Source organism: Mastomys coucha, unplaced genomic scaffold (assembly GCF_008632895.1).
Source record: "Mastomys coucha isolate ucsf_1 unplaced genomic scaffold, UCSF_Mcou_1 pScaffold15, whole genome shotgun sequence".
Taxonomy (NCBI): domain Eukaryota; kingdom Metazoa; phylum Chordata; class Mammalia; order Rodentia; family Muridae; genus Mastomys; species Mastomys coucha.
In genome coordinates this window covers 164,910,626-164,928,617 of record NW_022196897.1, presented here as the reverse complement: position 1 = coordinate 164,928,617, position 17,992 = coordinate 164,910,626, and the positions used below count along the sequence as shown (strand labels likewise).

The following is a 17,992-nucleotide window of genomic DNA, read 5'->3' as shown; positions in this document are numbered from 1 at the left end:
GGACCCTGCACACACCCACAGGACCCTGCACACACCCACAGGATCCTGCACACACCCACAGGATCCTGAACACACCCACAGGACCCTGAACACACCCACAGGACCCTGCACACACCCACAGGACCCTGCACACACCCACAGGACCCTGCACACACCCACAGGATCCTGCATACACCCACAGGATCCTGCACACACCCACAGGATCCTGCACATACCCACAGGATCCTGCACACACCCACAGGATCCTGCACACACCCACAGGATCCTGCCTTTTACTCATCCATGCTCCTGTGAGAACCCTCGTCTTGTCAAGCTGGGCTAGGATGAAGTCCTCCCTTTGGCCTGTCAGTCTCTCTAGCTGGGATAAATAGACATTGCTTTACATCTTCCCCACAAAAACTCATGTGGTGACATGCTCTTGGACTGAAAGAGCACCATTCACATTGTTACAGCCATGGCTGCTGTTCACTGCAAGGACAAGGACCCAGATGAAAATTGGGAGAGAGAAGAGAACAGACAGACAGGTGAGTTTGCAGTCACCTTCCTCCATGGTGTCAAGAAAGGCAGGAGTGACAGCAGGCATGACATACTCCATCGAGGCAAGCTCACTCCAGACCTCATGCCCAGAGTCCTTTCCGGAACTTGGTAAGTAAGCTGGGCTGGCCTCCCACAGACATGCACTCCAGACTTTAGGCTCTCCAAGTGTACTGAATGACACTGAATGACTCAGTGTCCCCCACCTTAAATCACACTTTGTTCCAGTCTGGGTTAGCCTCCAACCCATACAAACCTTCCCCCTGCTTTGTCCTCAGCATCCAAGTCTCTTCCACGTCCCCCTGGGCATTGTCCAAATCAAAAGTAAAGGGGTGGGCGTAAGGGTCCAGGTCTGCATCCTCGGCTTCTAACAGCAGGGCTTGGCTGCCGGCTGACACACAGACCTCCAAGTATCGGGAATGGGGCTGGAGCGTGGGAGCATTGTCGTTGACATCCGACAGGAAAAGCAGCAGGGTCCCCGTGCCAGTCAGTGGGGGGAGGCCTTGGAGAGGACAGAACCCAGGCTATAGAGGCTATGAAATTAAAGAGAGAGAGTAAGCACGAACTTATACAACATCAGCATCAGTAACTCCTGAAGTGGGGGGTGCCTGTGACAGTCCATAGCCTCTCTTTCAGGGTGTGGGGTGCCTGTGACAGTCCATAGCCTCTCTGTCAGGAAGTGGGGTGCCTGTGACAGTCCAAAGCCTCTCTGTCAGGGTGTGGCCCTGCTTGGTAGACACCTCCAGTGCAAGCATGATCACACACGTGCGCGCGCGCACACACACACACACACACACACACACACACACACAAGTATTGGGCAGCATGGATTGTTCCTGATCGGTTTTAAAAGAAGCCAATGGTTTAGAATCACATGTCCTGTCTGTCAGTCATGGTACATGGTACATACATGGTGCTGGGAAGGAGTGAGTACCCATCAAAGGGAAGCGTGGGGGATCCCCAGGGAAGATGAGGTCAGTTCCGGCCTGCTGGGGACATTGCCTATGATGACAGACTACACCATTTTATAAAGGGCACTGGGAAAAGCTGGGGAAGAGGGGCTGGGATGCTAAAACCACACGAGTCTCCTAGGTGGCTGGTCAGGTATTAACAGCTTTGTGGGTCACGGAGGATGGATCTTCCCTTATGATCAGCAGCTGGTAAAAACAGGGACAGAAACACCGGACTCTGGTGGAAACATGGCAATCAATCAGACTGTTGATCATTGCTACCTACCAAAGGTTTTCTGGTAAAGAGCAAAGACCTCACAGACACTGGGAAGGGAAATGCCCTTCAGGGAAGGGCCTGGCTTAGAGACCGTAGGAAAAGTATAAGGCCTGACCAGCAGTGAAAGCTAGCGGTGGTCTCTCTGGCCACTGGCCACTCTCCTCGCCCCGCATCTGGCCACTGGCCACTCTCCTCGCCCTGCATCTGGCCACTGGCCACTCTCCTCACCCTGTAACTTGATTTCCTCCTCAGTGGGCCCTATGGCCACTGCCTGCTCTCATTCCTTCAGGTGCACACTTTCCTCTATAATAAACTCTCTTGTCTCTGCACTCCAGGACATCATCTCTGAACTATTCTGATGGACTGGGGACCCCAAGGGAGGGTAGGATAGGGCCATGGCAACAAATTTATGATCGTTTAGAAATTACCTTTTGTAATTAAGAATAGATTAGGGGAATCGTGAAGCCATCCATAACAGAATCATGGACCAGTGGCTGGCTTCCCTTCCTGAAGCTCGGCTAACATCTCACTTTCCTAACATTCTACCAGATCATTATGCAAATGGGCTGGGCAGGTCCACAGCACTTGGGCTTTCATCCACAGACTTCTTTAAGTACGATTCTTAATGTTACTTGAAAATGTTCACACATGCAGCTTTATATTTGGATGCGTTTAACTTCAGCCTTGTGGGAATACTGAGAAATGTGCTAAGACATGTTTTTAAAATCACTTGTCCTGGTTTATGACAAATGTGTTCCACTCAGTCACATTTGCTGGCGCTTACGAGCCATCCCAGGTATGGGAAACTGCTAAATATTTATCACACATCGTTGAGCTTGACAAAGAGCTACTGCATTATCTTACAGGCAGATGAGATGGGTGGGCGTGATTGCAGACTCCTCACTGGCTTAATTGTCTCTGCTGCGTGAACACTGCCCCTCTTTCAGCAGTATCGGTCCCTGGTTTGCCATTACGGGAGTTATTATCAAAAATAATCTCTAGCATAGAGGCAAAGTGAAAACAATGTTTATTTTATAATTTCCTCAGTGATGCTAAAAATGGCCTCCCTCAGGAGGCCAGAGCCAGTACTGTTCATTCCCAGTCTTGTCTCAGCACTCACCATTGTCAACCGCATGGACGACGATTGTGTAAAAGCTATCATTCACATGAGGGGACTCCCGGTCTATTTGGCTCTTGGTGGTGACCACTCCTGATTTCTCATCCACGGCCACCCAGTTTGCTGGATCATGAACCAATCTGTATCTTGTAGAAAGAACACACACACACATACACACACATACATTTTTCTTTTAACTACAAAGTGTTACCACAAGACAAACCATAGGCCTGCTGGTACACACTTGTCATCCCAGCACTTGAGATATAGAATCAAGTGACCATGAGTTCAAGACCATCTTCAGCTATAAAGACAGTTCAAGACCTTGCCTCAAAAATATTTTTAATAATAAATCAAAATATATTTTAGAACTTCTGTGGTGGTTTGAATAAGAATGAGCCCATGTAAGCTTGGTCACCAGAGAGCAATGAATTGAAAGGAGCTATTTGAAAGGATTAGGAGGTGTGGCTTTACTAGAGGAAGTCTGTCACAGGGAGTCAGTTTGAGGTTTCCAAAGTCCAAGCCAAGCCAGAGGCTTCTCTTCCTGATGCTGTGCATCTGGATGAAGAACTCTCGGCTACTTGTCCAGCTCTGTGTCTGTCTGCGTGTTTCCTGCTACCATGATAATGGACTAAACTTCTGAAATGGCAAGCAAGCCCAAACTTAATGCTTTCCTTTTCAAGACTTGCCGTGGTAATGGTGTCTCTCCACAGCAATAGAAACCCTAAGACAATTACAATTCCCATTGCAAGTAATTTAGGAATTCAAAGGCAATCAAAATCCAAATGCTCATGTAAGTGCTCTGAGCTTGAAGGCTAAGAGTGACAGTGAAGACTTCAACAGTGTGCCAAGTCCAGGGTCACTAGAACAAGTGTCCTTCTCCTAGGAGGTGTGCCTCGGGAAACACTTAGTATGGGAGCAGAACCAGTCCTCAGGTATCAATAGCTGGTGGCTTCCTGTTCAGTACAGCGTGCCACAGACACGCAGGTCTGACTCCTCTTGCACGGTCTGCTCTGCAGCAGGTCCCAAAGGATTCCCTCACCTGAGGGTCACCTTCCTACTCCTCGTCTTGTGACCATGGAACCACTTTAAGCAGTAGACAGAAGACTCTAGGATTACTGGGAGTGGCTGCCGTCAGATGATACCCATTGGCAGCATGTCTGGTTGCTAACCACTATGCCTCTGGACCACTATTCCACATTATGGAATCCCTGCACTCCAGCAGCAGCACAGCAGCAGCAAAGCTCAGACAAAGAAAGGGCCAGATAATGGCAGCCTCTCCGTGGGCTGTCTTCCTCATCTGGGAAAATGTTTCTAACTGGGTTGACCATGATCCCTCTTGATAGCCAACGGGCCATAGCTTTCTTTCTCATGCACAACTTTACCAATTAGGGAAGGTTCCAGTAGTTTCTGTGGTTTTATAATGTTTACAAGCCAAGGGCAGAAATTCAAAAGTTCAGACATAGATTATCTTAGCCCAAAAATGCCCTCAAGGCAAATTTGGTCATTAAAAAGTAACTAACTACAACCAATGTACATTAGACAGTACAAAGTAAAACTCTGTTCTCTGGACGCATCTCCCCTGTCATGGAAGACACTCAGTCAACACCCTGGCAGATGCCATGCTCTAGGATTTCATTGGTCAAGACATAGGACAGGAAGTAGAGTGGGTAGAGTGGTGGTTGTCAGAAGCCTGGGAAAGGGGACAGAGGAAGTGGACTGGAAAGGGGAAGGAGTCTGGGGAAGGGGGTCTGGGGAAGAAGACATGTCCCAGGGGCTTGGAAAAGGAACTGGAAAGGGGCCCAGGGCACTGGCGTTTGCTGGGCACAGAGCTTCCTTCTGGAAACAAAAGATGTTCCAGGAGGTTTGTGAATGCATTCAGTTCCACAAACTGAACTCTTTAAGTCAAAAATACTTGACTATTAAATATTTCATTTAAAATATTAAATATTAGTAAAATTATTTACCTAGAAGCTATGACATCTGAAAAGAGAGACATAGAAATGTAACAAATCATATATATATGACATATATATATATATAATATATATATATATATATATATTTGAATGGTCAAAGGGGCTGGCTCCAGGAAGGAGCTGTAGGTGCGGGTAGAACTGAGTTGGGCTAAACCAGCCAGGAGCTGCAGAATGAGCTGGATTAATCCAGCCAATGGGCATTCACCAGGTAGCTTCTTATGCTTTTACTCCTTGGACTTGAACCAGTCTTAACAAGATTCTGTAGCATCCAGGTGGCCAACAGCTCCCTCCCTGCCCCTCCAGAGCCACCCACAATTCCTGCTCCTCTGTGCCCACCTTATCTGGCTGTCAGCCCTGTCTGGGTCCGTAGCATTGAAATATCCCAGCTGGATGGCAGGCCAGGCTCCATCCTCCTCACTGACAATGAAGCTCCTAGGGTGAAAGGCTGGTGGGTCATTGGTGTCCAGCACCTGCACGACCACTATGGTGCTGGCCACCGGCTTCCTCGATGGCTGCAGCTGGCCCTCCTTACAAACGAAGAGCTGCTCCTGATTCTCCACAATAATGATGAGGCTGTGGGCTACTTGAGTTTCAAAATCCAAAGGCTGCCAAGGTAAGAGAGGGCTTGATTAGTACCCACTGCTCCCCTGGATGGAGGAAGCTCTGCAGAGTCATCAGGAATCCAACAGAGGATGGAAATGATCAAAAGCCAGTCTTCAGATCCTTTTCAAATCACTTATGGAGCTCACTCTTTCCTCCTACTCTCGTGGCTGCACAGAGCCTCCATCCATCAGACAGTGATGAAAAATGCAACAAAAAAACAGAACTCATGAAACATTTAAGTGTTAACCACACCACAGGAAAAAAGAATCAGAGGAACTTGGAGAAATATAGATACTAATGATCATAGCTACTCAGGCTACAAAGTGGCCAGGGACGTGGAAGGGATGGATGAGAGCCAGGAGGTTTGAAGAACTGCTGGGGGCTTAATCCAGACACCCAGTTTCCCAAGGAAGGCCACAAAGGGGGTTGGAGTCAGCAGGGGCCAAAAACGGCTCTCTCTTTGGCAATTCTTCTGTCTTTAACTTTTTGCTATTCTGTAGCCAAGAGCTGCTTACTTTTGGTAATTTTTGACTTCCTTTAACTCTTTGCTAGTCTAAGGCCAAAAGCCACTGGCTTCTGGTAATTTGATTCCAGCTGATAGGATAGGGGGAGTAGAAAAAGATTTAGTTTCTCTCTTGCTCAAGGGCCCCTTGCTAGCCAGGTGAGAGGCTTGGAGCTCACTAACTTCATGAGCCAAAGAGAAAAGAAGAGAAAGGAAGGGAGAATTCAAGCACATACACACACACACATAAACACACACACACACACACACACACACACATACACACACACAAACACACACACACACACATAAACACACACACACACAAATATACACAAACATACACACACAAACACACACACATACACACACACAAACACACACAAACATGCACAAACACATAGACATACAAACACACACAAACATACACAGACACACACATACACACATATCACACTTTGGCCCTGCCTGAACACCTGTCTCAACAATTCCACAAATGTTCGTGCATGCTTACATACATACAAATATATCTATATACATATGTATGTACCTACATATAGACAGACAGACATATATACATTTGGTGGATGGAGCTGAAGCCCAAATGCCACCCACACTTTATTTCTTATCTTTGGTAATTCATAAAATCACCTCACAGATAAAATGTTACACAAAAGAGGAGTTACAGAAGGATGTGGACATTAAGCTCAAAGCAGTATTTCATTCTTTAAGCTCATTATAAGTTCAAAGCAACAGTTTCACATGGCCTTGCTTTATCATAGTGAACACATATGGCTTCATCCTTGGACCTGACCTAGAATGAATGTTTTTCATTGATCACAAATTTGTTCCAAACCTGCTTTATTATCCTAGTGCAATTGGTCCATGACACATGAAGGTTTACAAAGCTCTATTTGTAACTTTATTCTATGGGGGGAGGGGGTTGAAATGACTTGTATCAATTTAAGAGTTCTATAAAATCATTACCAGAAATCGTGAAATCATCATTTCATTTATACAGCATTACTACATCAGAGTAGATCTCCATGTTGATCTGCAGAAAGTCTGCCCCTAAGAGGGTGGGCTGATGCCCAAGAATCGTTAGGCTGTGTAATAGTGACCAGAAAGTCATATCAACAGCAAGAAGCAATCCTGGGATTGTTATGTCCAGTTTTTGAGAACCCTAGAAGAATGCCAGGAATCAAAAATCCAGTGTAAAAACAAAGAGAGCCTTTATTTCATGAGTTAGACCTGGATCCCAAGCCTTCCCCACTGGGCAGGTTAGGGATATGGTGCCAGTGTCTAGGGGCTTGGAGTTTTTATATGTGCATATGTACAAGCAGGGATCCTCTAACTTTGGGGTTACATGACTGGGGAGCTCACGGGGAAAGCCATGTTTTAAACCGAATAACGTTTGTTCAGACAGTGGGGCGGAACCGTGCACCTGGGGGGTGAGGGAAACCTTCTGACCTGGGAAGTAACTTTATGGGGCTATCAGGAGCTAGTATATTTTTACAAACTGGTCGCAGCTGTCTGGGGACACTTAATTGTCCCTTTCTCAGGGTCTCAGAGTGGGCCTCTTATCATTTCAAGGATGTTTGGTCCTTGTTCCCTTCAAGGACAGGAGCCGTCTGCACCAGAGAAATGTTGGTTATCAATCAAGGGGAGTTAGCCTTGGTGACACAGGGGCTAGGGTATGTTGCTTTTTGTCTGTTCCCAAAGCTGGCATCTGCCGCTATACCACCGCCCCCCACCGCCCCAGGGAGGTCGTTAGGGGGAAGGGAGTACCACCATGAAAAGGCAAATTGCAATATTCCAGCACCAGGCTGGGCCCTCTCTGTCTGACCTCTCCAAAGGCCAGGAGTCATCTATGCTGGGAAAGTGGGGAAGAGGAGCTCTAACTGGGGAGCGTCGGGGGAGTGCAGAGGCAGGTTTCCTGCCTCTTTAAGATAAAGTCTTTGGTGGCCTTGCATCTCACAGCTCCCCCATTGAAGGCCATGTATAAATGGTAGATCATCTCCAGAAAACTCACTTGTATGTCTTAGCCTTTTCTAGATGGCTTCTGACAAATACGTCAGTGGTAGGCGACTGTGCAGACGCCTGTCAGGGACCTTGCTATGCACAGAGTAGTCTGTCACTCCTTGATACTTCCTGAAGCTTGTTCAACTAACAGGCAGACTCTCGACTGTACCCAGATGTGTTGGCTCCAGCTGGTCCTTCCAATTGACTTGCTGTACTATGAAAGGCACTGGCCATGCTTAGGTCTCCTTGAAAGCCACAGAGACTAAGACCATTGGAGTCTCCCTGCCCTATCAGAATCCACCCTCTCTGCTATGAGACTCTCTATATAAAGGGATATGTCTGGTCTTTAATTTCCTCACCTATAGAATATGGCAAGAATATTTTCCTACAGGGCCAGCTACTCCACTGCATGCATTAGATAGATCCTTGTGCTCATCACACATGACAACCCACACCACACAAATGCCCCAACGTTTACACTTCAGATGTTTAAAATGTTTTCAACCCAGGAGTCTAATAGAAGAACTCTTAGTTGGAGAAGCATGTTTACAGGAAATGGGAATGTGGCCCAAGCAGTGCTGCCCTTGCTTAGCATTCACAAAGCACTGTGCTTAGTCCCCAGTACCACATAAAGCAGGCATGGTGGTGCACACCCATCATCCCAGCACTCCAGAGTTAGAGACAGGACCAGAAATGTAAGGGAATACTCTACTACAAAGTGAGTTCAAGGCCAGTCTGCAGTACTTGAAACCCTTTACCAAGAAAATAAATTTTAAGTTCACTTTCATTGCATCAGGAAAAACAAAACAAAACAAAACAACACAACAACAATGCATCCAGGGCTTGTGTGAACATAGTAACCTTTATCTCCAACAGCAACATCAAAGAATCAAATAAGATTTTAAAAAGTTGGCTATTATCATTTCTGCAGGAGGCCTCTAGACAAAGGGTTCATCTGCTCCTGCATTCTTCTAAGGGTTGCACAGGGCACAACACGCACTCGGCACACAGTGAGTGTTTAGCAGGTACCAGCCCCTCAGGCATTATGGTTTGTCCTCCAGACAGGGACCACAATACCCACCATCATCCTGTCTTGACTTTACCTTAATAATACTTAATAAACCTTGGTTGGTCTCAGGGTCAGTCACGATGTCAAAATGCCCCTCCTCGTCGCCATCCCGTATGATGAACTGTGTTCTCCACGCTGGTGTAAATGGAGTATCTCCATCTTGGACAGGGAGATACAACACACTCTGTTCGACTTGACCTTCAGAAATCTGAATCTCATACTGAAAGAAACAATCATCATTTCCATGTCATGGGCACAAAGACATACCATGGAGAAGGAGCTCAGGAAGAGAGAGGAGGGGAGAGCAAGAAGTGAGAGGAATGCAGGAAGTGAGAGGAGGAGGGCAGAAAGTGAGAGGAGAGAGAGGGGAGTCCTTAGCAAGACACCCGCAGCCTTCAGGCATTCGCATCCCTCCAGTTATAGTAGAAAATACCATTGAGTCAGGAGCAGGATCCTTTCTACAAATGGTATTACAAATGGCATTCCCTGAGACTCTGTGTCTACAGCTGGGTGATTTTAAAGACACTCAATATATTATAAAGATATCAGATACAACACACATCTCAGCCTATGAGCCTTAAGTATCCTAGTTCTTCCTCAACAAGAGAGAGATTGGTTTTGATCAAAATGACCATCTTTCCAGCACACATGGTTCCTTGAAAAGGCTCGATTTTCAGTATTTTTAGTGATAGGTCTCTGAGCACGCACAACAAGCCGACCATGTATTTTTTCCCCAGGCTTACTTTTGAGCACATAGATTTGACCTATGCAAGGGGAGGATTCTGATACAAGGTTTAACTGTAAGATTATTTTGCCATTTGTATAAACTTTTGGATGAGGTGCTTTCATCTGAGAACACTCCATGTTGGTTTATGTAATTAAAAAAATTTAAATGACACATTTTAAAATTAATTGCTTGAATCATTAATGCAACAGTTACTATGTGCTGGCAAAACAATTAATAATGATAATAAATATCTCCCAGGAGCTGACAATGGATGCATGGGGGTAGGGGATTAGGAAGAAACTAGAACAAATGAATTCATTAAACAGGACACGATGAGGAAGATGAAAGAGCCAAGGGCTTGGAGCACCCAGGAGGGGTACAGGGTGTTTACTGGGTCATCAAGGGAAGCCCCTCTCAGAATCAATATTTGTGTGCACACACATACACTTGCATGAGCCCCCCCCCCCAAAGACAACTTAGGAGTCAGTTCTTTCCTTCTACCTCTGTTCCAGGGTGTCAGAATGGCAGTACATTCTTTTGCCCCTTGAGTCATCCTGAAAGCTCCAACCCTGCTTTTTGAGATGGGTGTCCCACTGAGACCTGTGGCTCACCAATTAGGCAAAGATGGCTGCCAACAGACCCCACGCATCCTTTTGCCTGTCCTCTGTGGATACCGCCATAAAGTTTTATATAGGTGTCATTCCCCGGTCCTCACACTTGGACAGTGAGTACTTTACCGATTGGACTCTCTGTGTAGCCCCAGGTAGACTTCTCAGTTCCAGGAGGTCGCTCTGGATAATTGTATGTATCTTGCTCATGATTCGGTAGAAGCACCTAAGCCTAGGACTTGGGGACCCTTTGTGAGAGGCCTTGGAACACAGGCAGCCTATGACTTACATGGTCTTCCGTAAATGTGGGCATGTGGTTGTTGCTGTCTTCCACACTGATGTGAATGGTGGCCGTGGATGACAGGGATGGCTCGCCACAATCACTTGCTCTGATGATCAGTGTGAACAGAGGAGCCGTCTACTAGGGAGGAAAAGGAATGCTAAGTCCCACAAACACAGGGAAGGGTAACATTAATAAGGACATTTCCTTCTAGCAATTTCCATAGCAAGGATTAAACACAGAGGATTCCCATCTGCATGTGGGCACACCAGAAGTCAACCCTGGGCGTTTGTTTTTCAGGCATTGTCTGCCTTCATTTTTAACTCAGTCTCTCTTGTGTAGCCTGGAGCTCACCAGTTTGGCTAGGCTATCGGGGGGGTGGGGAGGGGTGGGCACTCTAGCTATGTGGCTCTCTCTGCCTCTGTAGCTCTGGGACAGCAGGAACTCTGCTACAGCACTCAGTTGTTGTTCACATGGCTTGCCTTGGCTGGAGCTGGGTCTGCCTGCCAGTGTACCAAGGATGCTGACAGCAGTTAGCTCACCAGCCCTGGTGCTTTCAAAGTGATAAAATCTACATAACCTCATAGTGCAAGCATCCCGAGAGTCGCACTTCTCCGCTGATGAGATCAATCCGAAAGCCACTTTCTCTCAGTAATGGCCTTTGAGAGACGAGGAAATAAAGGACTTGAGAGTTTGGAGTGTTTTCTTGGTCCAAATCGACCGTTAACAACTGAAAAATAGGTTGACCTAGAAAGAAGTTTTTGAGAATGTTATTGGTGGCTAAAGGCAGTTTGTCAAAGTAGAAAGAGGGAAATGTCTTTGCCAAATGCCATCAGGGCACACACCAAATGAAAGATATTTAAATGAGAATCCATCATAGAGACGTACAATACAAGATACAGGTGTATATTTAACCAAGGCTAAACTTCAAAGAGCTCTCCAGTCTTGATTGCCATCCGCAGAGGAGTGTGTGACAAAATTGATAGGTGAAGAAGTTTTTAGATGTATAGAAAAAAAATACACAGACAAAATGTAAAAGTAAATAATAAACCAAATAATATATTTGAAATTCCTGTGGCAAGTTGTGTGTTCTTCATGTAGAAGGAGCAAGCTGTGACCAAGAAGGAAACGACAAACATATTAACAGAAAATATTAACAGAAAATGGACACCACAGATAAACAAGAAATTAATTACAAAAAAAGGCTGAGAAGTGTAGAAGGACTTAACCGTAATAGGAAAGATGCACAGACAGCCCTCGCACATCACGGCTGCTGCTCACTGAATATGTGACGCTCTCCAGTTCTGACCAGTTTGCAGAATCTAGCTTTTCTTCTCCAGAGCTTAGGCCTCATGAATGATGCCTGACTGCAGCACAACCTACCTTGAGTATGTGTCTCAAATGCACTTTACAAAAATAGTTTCTAAAAAGGCATCAACAAAATACTCTGCAGTAGGAGATACCTCAGAGCTTGTCCATACCAAAAAAAAAAAAAAATCTAGTGACAAGATGTACAGAGAAATGTTGTAGGAAAATATTTCTCATTACTATGTGTCTGTGTAATAGGAGCATGCATGCCACAGAGCAAGGGGAGGTTAAAGAACAACTTTCTGGGGATCATTCTCTCCCTCCTCCTTTATCAGGTGCTGGGCTAGAACTTGTGGCCTCGGGCTTTAGCAACACATCATTATTGGAGCCCTTTCACTGACCCCAAAACGTTCTTTAACAACAAGGAAATATACACGTTCAGAAAAAAAATGGTATCTATAAATGTTTAAGTATTAATACATGTGTACTTTCTGCTATCATGAATAGTACATATGTGAACATGTATTTACATTCATCTATAAAACCTGATAATGCATGAGCACACACAACACAAATTTTATGTAATCGTGCATAAAAAACAAAAAAGAAAAAACTACTACAACTTTAAAAGCTTCCACCATCTCTCTCCATATTTTTAAGTCTTGAAGTATTCCAAAGACTACTTTACAATACTAAACACTGCTTTTGTTATAAACCTAGGTTCTCCTTCTAGAAACATTCGTTTGGCGTGTAGAAACTTAGTTTCTGAAGCTCAGATGTTAGACATCTATTTCCTGCCATTCTACAGATGGGACACTTGCCAAGCCCCTGTGAGCCTCCCACAGCTCCACCTCTGTCCCTCTAGGTGTGGCTCTGCTGCTAGGCAACATTTACACACCAGCTCTTCAGATGGCCATAGCTTCCACATCTTTCCAAGGCCAACACAAAATGAAGCTAGCAGAGTTGAGACTACTGTGGTTCTGGGCCTGCAACCTTTGAAACGTGAGCTGTGAAAAGTCTCCCTGGGTGACCGGGATCAAAGTCAGTACCAAAGCAGGAAGGTAAAAAAATAAATAAAAGCCATCCAGGGCGAAGACAGGGGCGAAGACAGGGGCGAAGACAGGGGCGAAGACAGGGGCGAAGACAGGGGCGAAGACAGGGGCGAAGACAGGGGCGAAGACAGGGGTGAAGACACAGTACCACACACCCCAACACACCTGCAACTTGGCTCTCTTTCACACTGACGTTAAATTCCTTCTCAGGAAATTGGGGTGCATGATCATTCACATCTCTGATTCTAATGTTGAAAATCAGGGATTCATCCACAACTCTTCCTGTGGATCGATCTACGGCATCAAAGTAAACCTGGGAAGCAGAGAACAGTGAACCGTGTGGCTGTGTCTACCTGAAGACCCTGGCCAAGAGCTACTAATGCAGAGATGTGAGGTGCCGTCCCAGGTAGGAACTGCATCAGCACCATGCACCATGTTGCCCCAAGGACCGAGCACAGGCTCCTGAAGGCCAGATGCAAGAAGGTTTGGGAAAACTCCTCATTTGTTATCAACATCAAACTTTGTTTCTCCATTTGGATGGAGGTGCTGGGGAGCTGTTTGTACAGCTTATCAGTTTTCTCTTGATAAAGGAAGGCACAGTGACTGAGCTTTGAAAACAGTAGCCGTTTATGGGTTTGGGGGAAAGGAATGCCCAGAAGAACCAGCATACCCATTGACACGTTAGGTTAATAGAGGGCCTCTGTCCTCACAGAAGAACCAGCATACCCATTGACACGTTAGGTTAATAGAGGACCACTGTCCTCACAAGCATCTCCAGCATGTCTAAGATTCCTCCCTTCTCAGAGGATCAAACTAGTAAGTCCACTTGTGTGTTGATTAAATTAACCCAGATAGAAAGAAGTAAATAACAAAGATCAGAGAAGATTGTCAATGAAATGGAACACGCCAAACAGCTGTCATGGAATGAGACACTTGTCCTTTAAATGATTGACTAAATTAGCAGGGCTCTAGAAAACTTTCTCTGTGGGGCACAGAGAAAGGACAAAGGTAAAAGAGGGTGTCAAGATCACAGATGTAAGAAGAGACATTACTACAGATCTTACATTTGTTAGGAATAAACAATAACAGGGCTAGAGAGATGGCTCAGCCGTTAAAGGCTAGGCTCACAACCAGAAATATAAGAAAGACATAAACCCTTTCTCCCCTAAGTTGTTTCTTGTCCAAGTGCTCTGTCACTGCATCAGAAATGAAACCAGGGCACACACAAATGCACACACACACACACACACACACACACATGTGCATGCATTAGCACAGACATGCACACACACATATTCACACATTCGTGCTAACACACACATGTACATGCATATACAGATATACATAAACACATGCACACACATGTGCCCATATTTTTTTTTGACAAATAAAATAGCTAAAAGGTCTATAAACCATAGAAGGACAGCCCCATTATAGCCTGTCAATGGCAAATGTGTGTAGATAATAGAAGCTTGTGGTTCTCAATAAGGGAGTGGGGAGTGAGTAGAGCCCAAGGGACTTTGGAGCAGGAAAGCTACCCTACAGGAAGTTGTGATGAGGGTACCTTATCAACCCATGTGATGCAAAACACCAAGAGTACATCTGGACAGGAAGTAGGCAAGCAATTGGCTTTGGTTAATAATACTATAAAACCCTAGCTCATTAGTTATAACAGAGGCGATGACATCACTCAGGGCAAGATGCTGACCACAGGGAACTCTGGGAACTCCCTCCAATTGCTGTTCTTTCACAAATCTGAAAATGCTGTAAGAAGTACAACCCACTGACTGCAATATTAAAATAAGGCAATGATGATTACATAGCTCAAAATGTGCCATTAACTATAAAATAAAAACTGGGTAAATATATATATATATATTGATCTGCCTACATGTGAGAGCGATGTGTATATATTTTTAAATGACTGTAACCTGCCTTGCTGCTATATCTCCCTTGCTCTAGAATGTAAGGTTTGATCTGTTAGAGGCTGGGAGGTGATAGGGACAAAGCCCACTGGGAGCCTGCAGGAATTCAGTTGTAGCAAAAGGAACACAGCGCCCATGAGCTGCAGTATGGAGGTGCCTTCAAGCACAGGACCACTCCACAACGGGATCTTGGTTGCAGACACAGAATCCTGCTAAGTTGTCAAGAAAACTGAGTTCCTTAAAGAAGAGGCAGATGTACATAGGCAGACAGATGGACCCATCCCACCCTCACAGAAGCCATAGGAAGCAGCCTGTGCTCTCTGGACCAGAGAGAGGGTGATTGGCTATTCAACCCCCGAGGAGGTAGACCAACCCAGCTCCAGCCTGTTAGCAGAGCCTAAAGCGCATGTCTAGCCTTCCTCTTCGCGCTGTGCATCTCCGAACCAGCCCAGGCAGCCTCAGTCTCCTCCGGTAAGGCTGATGGATGCTGCAGGGCTCCTACTCCTGAGCTACTCCGCCTCAGGGATTCTGGCATACATTTTTAAAGTTTTCACAAGCAAATTGGCTCTCTCCCACTCTGTTGCTCCCTCGTCCTCCATAATTCATGGTTGCGCTGGCAGCTCTCTGCTCCTTAATCACCCTGACTTCTAGCTCTCAGGACGGGCCAACTGTAATCCTCCCACTTAAACAAGAACCATGTGTTTGTTTTGTGTTTATTATTTTATATTCCATTTATTATCCTAAAAGCTACATCTGAGACCTTTAGTTCTGACAGATGCCCAAGGAGCCTGAGTACTGTTTATTCATTGGCAAGATGCGAAGAAATTCCAGGCGACTCAGTCACAATGCAGAAAGGAAATACCACCGATGCTTTCTGCACTTGGAATGGTTTTCAGCCTTTTGTTATAGCCCGGAGATTTACACCCTTGGATAAACAAACCGCGCAGCACTTGCATGACGGACCACCATATGGCCATTTGTAATTACATGCACAAGATCTATAGCCTCGCACCCAGACTAGCAGAGGAAGCATCTTAAATGCCCAAGGCACAACGGGAAATCAGTTACATGCATGACTTAGAAGTGGGTCAGGCTGGTGGAGCGTGGATGGTCGATACATAATTATTTGAAAGAGTGTAAAAGGATGGGTTGGAATGGGTACTTGTGTCCTGTGAAACTGAGAAGATTTAAGATAAACGGAAGAGATTCCTATACAGGGGAAAGAGGACATTCTTTGTGAATCCATCAAGAATTATACTGCAGTTCTCAGCAGATGTTTACAGACTTCTTTTAAGTTTACAGCATTAACAAGCAATTCCACATCCTCCACCTTGCAAACCCAAATTCTACATGCTTTGTCTAATTTTAGAGATTCCCCTGAACTGGCTGGGTTTGGACACAAGCTGGGAGTTATCACAGAGAAAGGAGCCTCCCTTGAGGAAATGCTTCCATGAGATCCAGCCTTAAGGCATTTTTTTCAACTAGTGATCAAAGGTGGGAGGGTCCATTGTGGGTGGTGCCATCCCTGGGCTGGTAGTCCTGGGTTCTATAAGAAAGCAAGCTGAGCAAGCCAGGGGAAGCAAGCCAGCAAGTAACATCCCTCCATGGCCTCTGCATCAGCTCCTGCCTCCAAGTTCCTACCCTGTGTGAGTTCCTGTCCTGACTCCCTTTGGTGATGAACAGCAATGTGGAAGTGTAAGCTGAATTAACCCTTTCCTCTCTGACCAGCTTCTTGGTCATGTTTTGTGCAGGAATAGAAACCCTGACTAAGACAGGATGTGTTCAGGGCAGGTGACATAAACTGCACTTACAGATGCGGAGATAATTGTGAAGGAAGTGATTTTTTTTATTATAATCCCCCTGTCCTAGAGTAAATGTAAAGTGTCTCTGAAGATAAATGTTATCTTGCTGTCATGGTATAACAGACCCCCAGACCTAGCATAACTGACGCCATAATGGAAGTACCACTCAGACTTTGGGACCCAGAATGCAGAAAGCACCACCTGCTAAAAAGAAAACAAAGACCTGATCCATCAAAGACCCTGAATTTTAACCTTGCTTTTTGGCTTCTGTAGTTCTGTACCTGGCTAACCATTCTCGATAACTGAGGGCTTTTAACCCAAGATATGACTTGTGCTTAAGAGCCCATCCCAAGAAAGTCTCAGGACTACAGAGGGGCCCAAACTCCAGTGTAGTCCCCAGCCAGCTAATCAAGACTTCCTATTGGCTTAACCCACGTCCAGCGGTCTGCTCTGGAGATTGCCTCACGTCTGGCCCCTAGGGTGTGACGGACGAATGTCCCTAACTCACTACTCCTTTTTGTTCTAAATGCTGCCTGGGAACTATTTGTGACTTAACAGTATATCCATCTCAACCCCAAGTTTCGGAAAAGGCTCCTAGGGACCAGGCATCTTGTCAAGCCTGTGACTGTCATGCCAGCTCCAATCATGCCATTCAAAGCATTTAAAGCAAACAAGCTAGGCCAACCACACTGAGGCTAAACATTTGGTTCAATCTTGTTAAACCTCCTGCTGCTGCTGTGCACCGGGCCCATTCCTGTCAGCACAGCAGCAGAACAGTAGTCCCAGCATCACTTCAGGGCTCGTTAGAGATACTGACTGCCTGGCCCTATCAAAAGGAACAAAGCAATCTGCACAGTGTGTGTATGTGTACACCTGTGTGGGCAGGCCGGAGGCCTACATCAAGTTTCTGCCTCAATGACTCCACAGTATTTTTTTTTAGAAGAGTGTCTCTTGATCAATTAGATCTCACCAATCTTCAGATTGGCTGGCTGGCAAGGATCCTCCTGTCTCTGTGTCCCCAGTTCTGACATGACAGTTGCACACAATCTTCAGGTTTTGACCTGGGTTCTAGGGATCATACTCAGGGCCTCATGCTTGGAAAGCAAACACTCTGTCAATCGAACTACCTCCCCAGCCTCCAATCTCCCTCTCCAGCCTCCAATCTCCCTCCCCAGCCTCCAATCTCCCTCCCCAGCCTCCAATATCCCTCCCCAGCCTCCAATCTACCTCCCCAGCC

At 45.8% G+C, this 17,992-nt stretch overlaps 1 protein-coding gene across 2 annotated transcripts in view; it reads right to left on the bottom strand.

Annotated features, from left to right (window-relative positions):
• Positions 1 to 17,992, bottom strand: part of Cdh26 (cadherin 26) — a 51,191-nt gene that overhangs the window by 20,348 nt on the left and 12,851 nt on the right. For both annotated transcript variants that reach the window (XM_031373785.1, XM_031373786.1), the window contains exons 4-10: positions 13,194 to 13,341; positions 11,249 to 11,415; positions 10,678 to 10,806; positions 9,088 to 9,273; positions 5,194 to 5,462; positions 2,882 to 3,024; positions 791 to 1,036 (exon numbers count right to left, since the gene is read on the bottom strand). In XM_031373785.1, the coding sequence (XP_031229645.1) occupies positions 791 to 1,036; positions 2,882 to 3,024; positions 5,194 to 5,462; positions 9,088 to 9,273; positions 10,678 to 10,806; positions 11,249 to 11,415; positions 13,194 to 13,341 (1,288 nt within the window). The remainder of the gene's footprint in view (positions 1 to 790; positions 1,037 to 2,881; positions 3,025 to 5,193; positions 5,463 to 9,087; positions 9,274 to 10,677; positions 10,807 to 11,248; positions 11,416 to 13,193; positions 13,342 to 17,992) is intronic.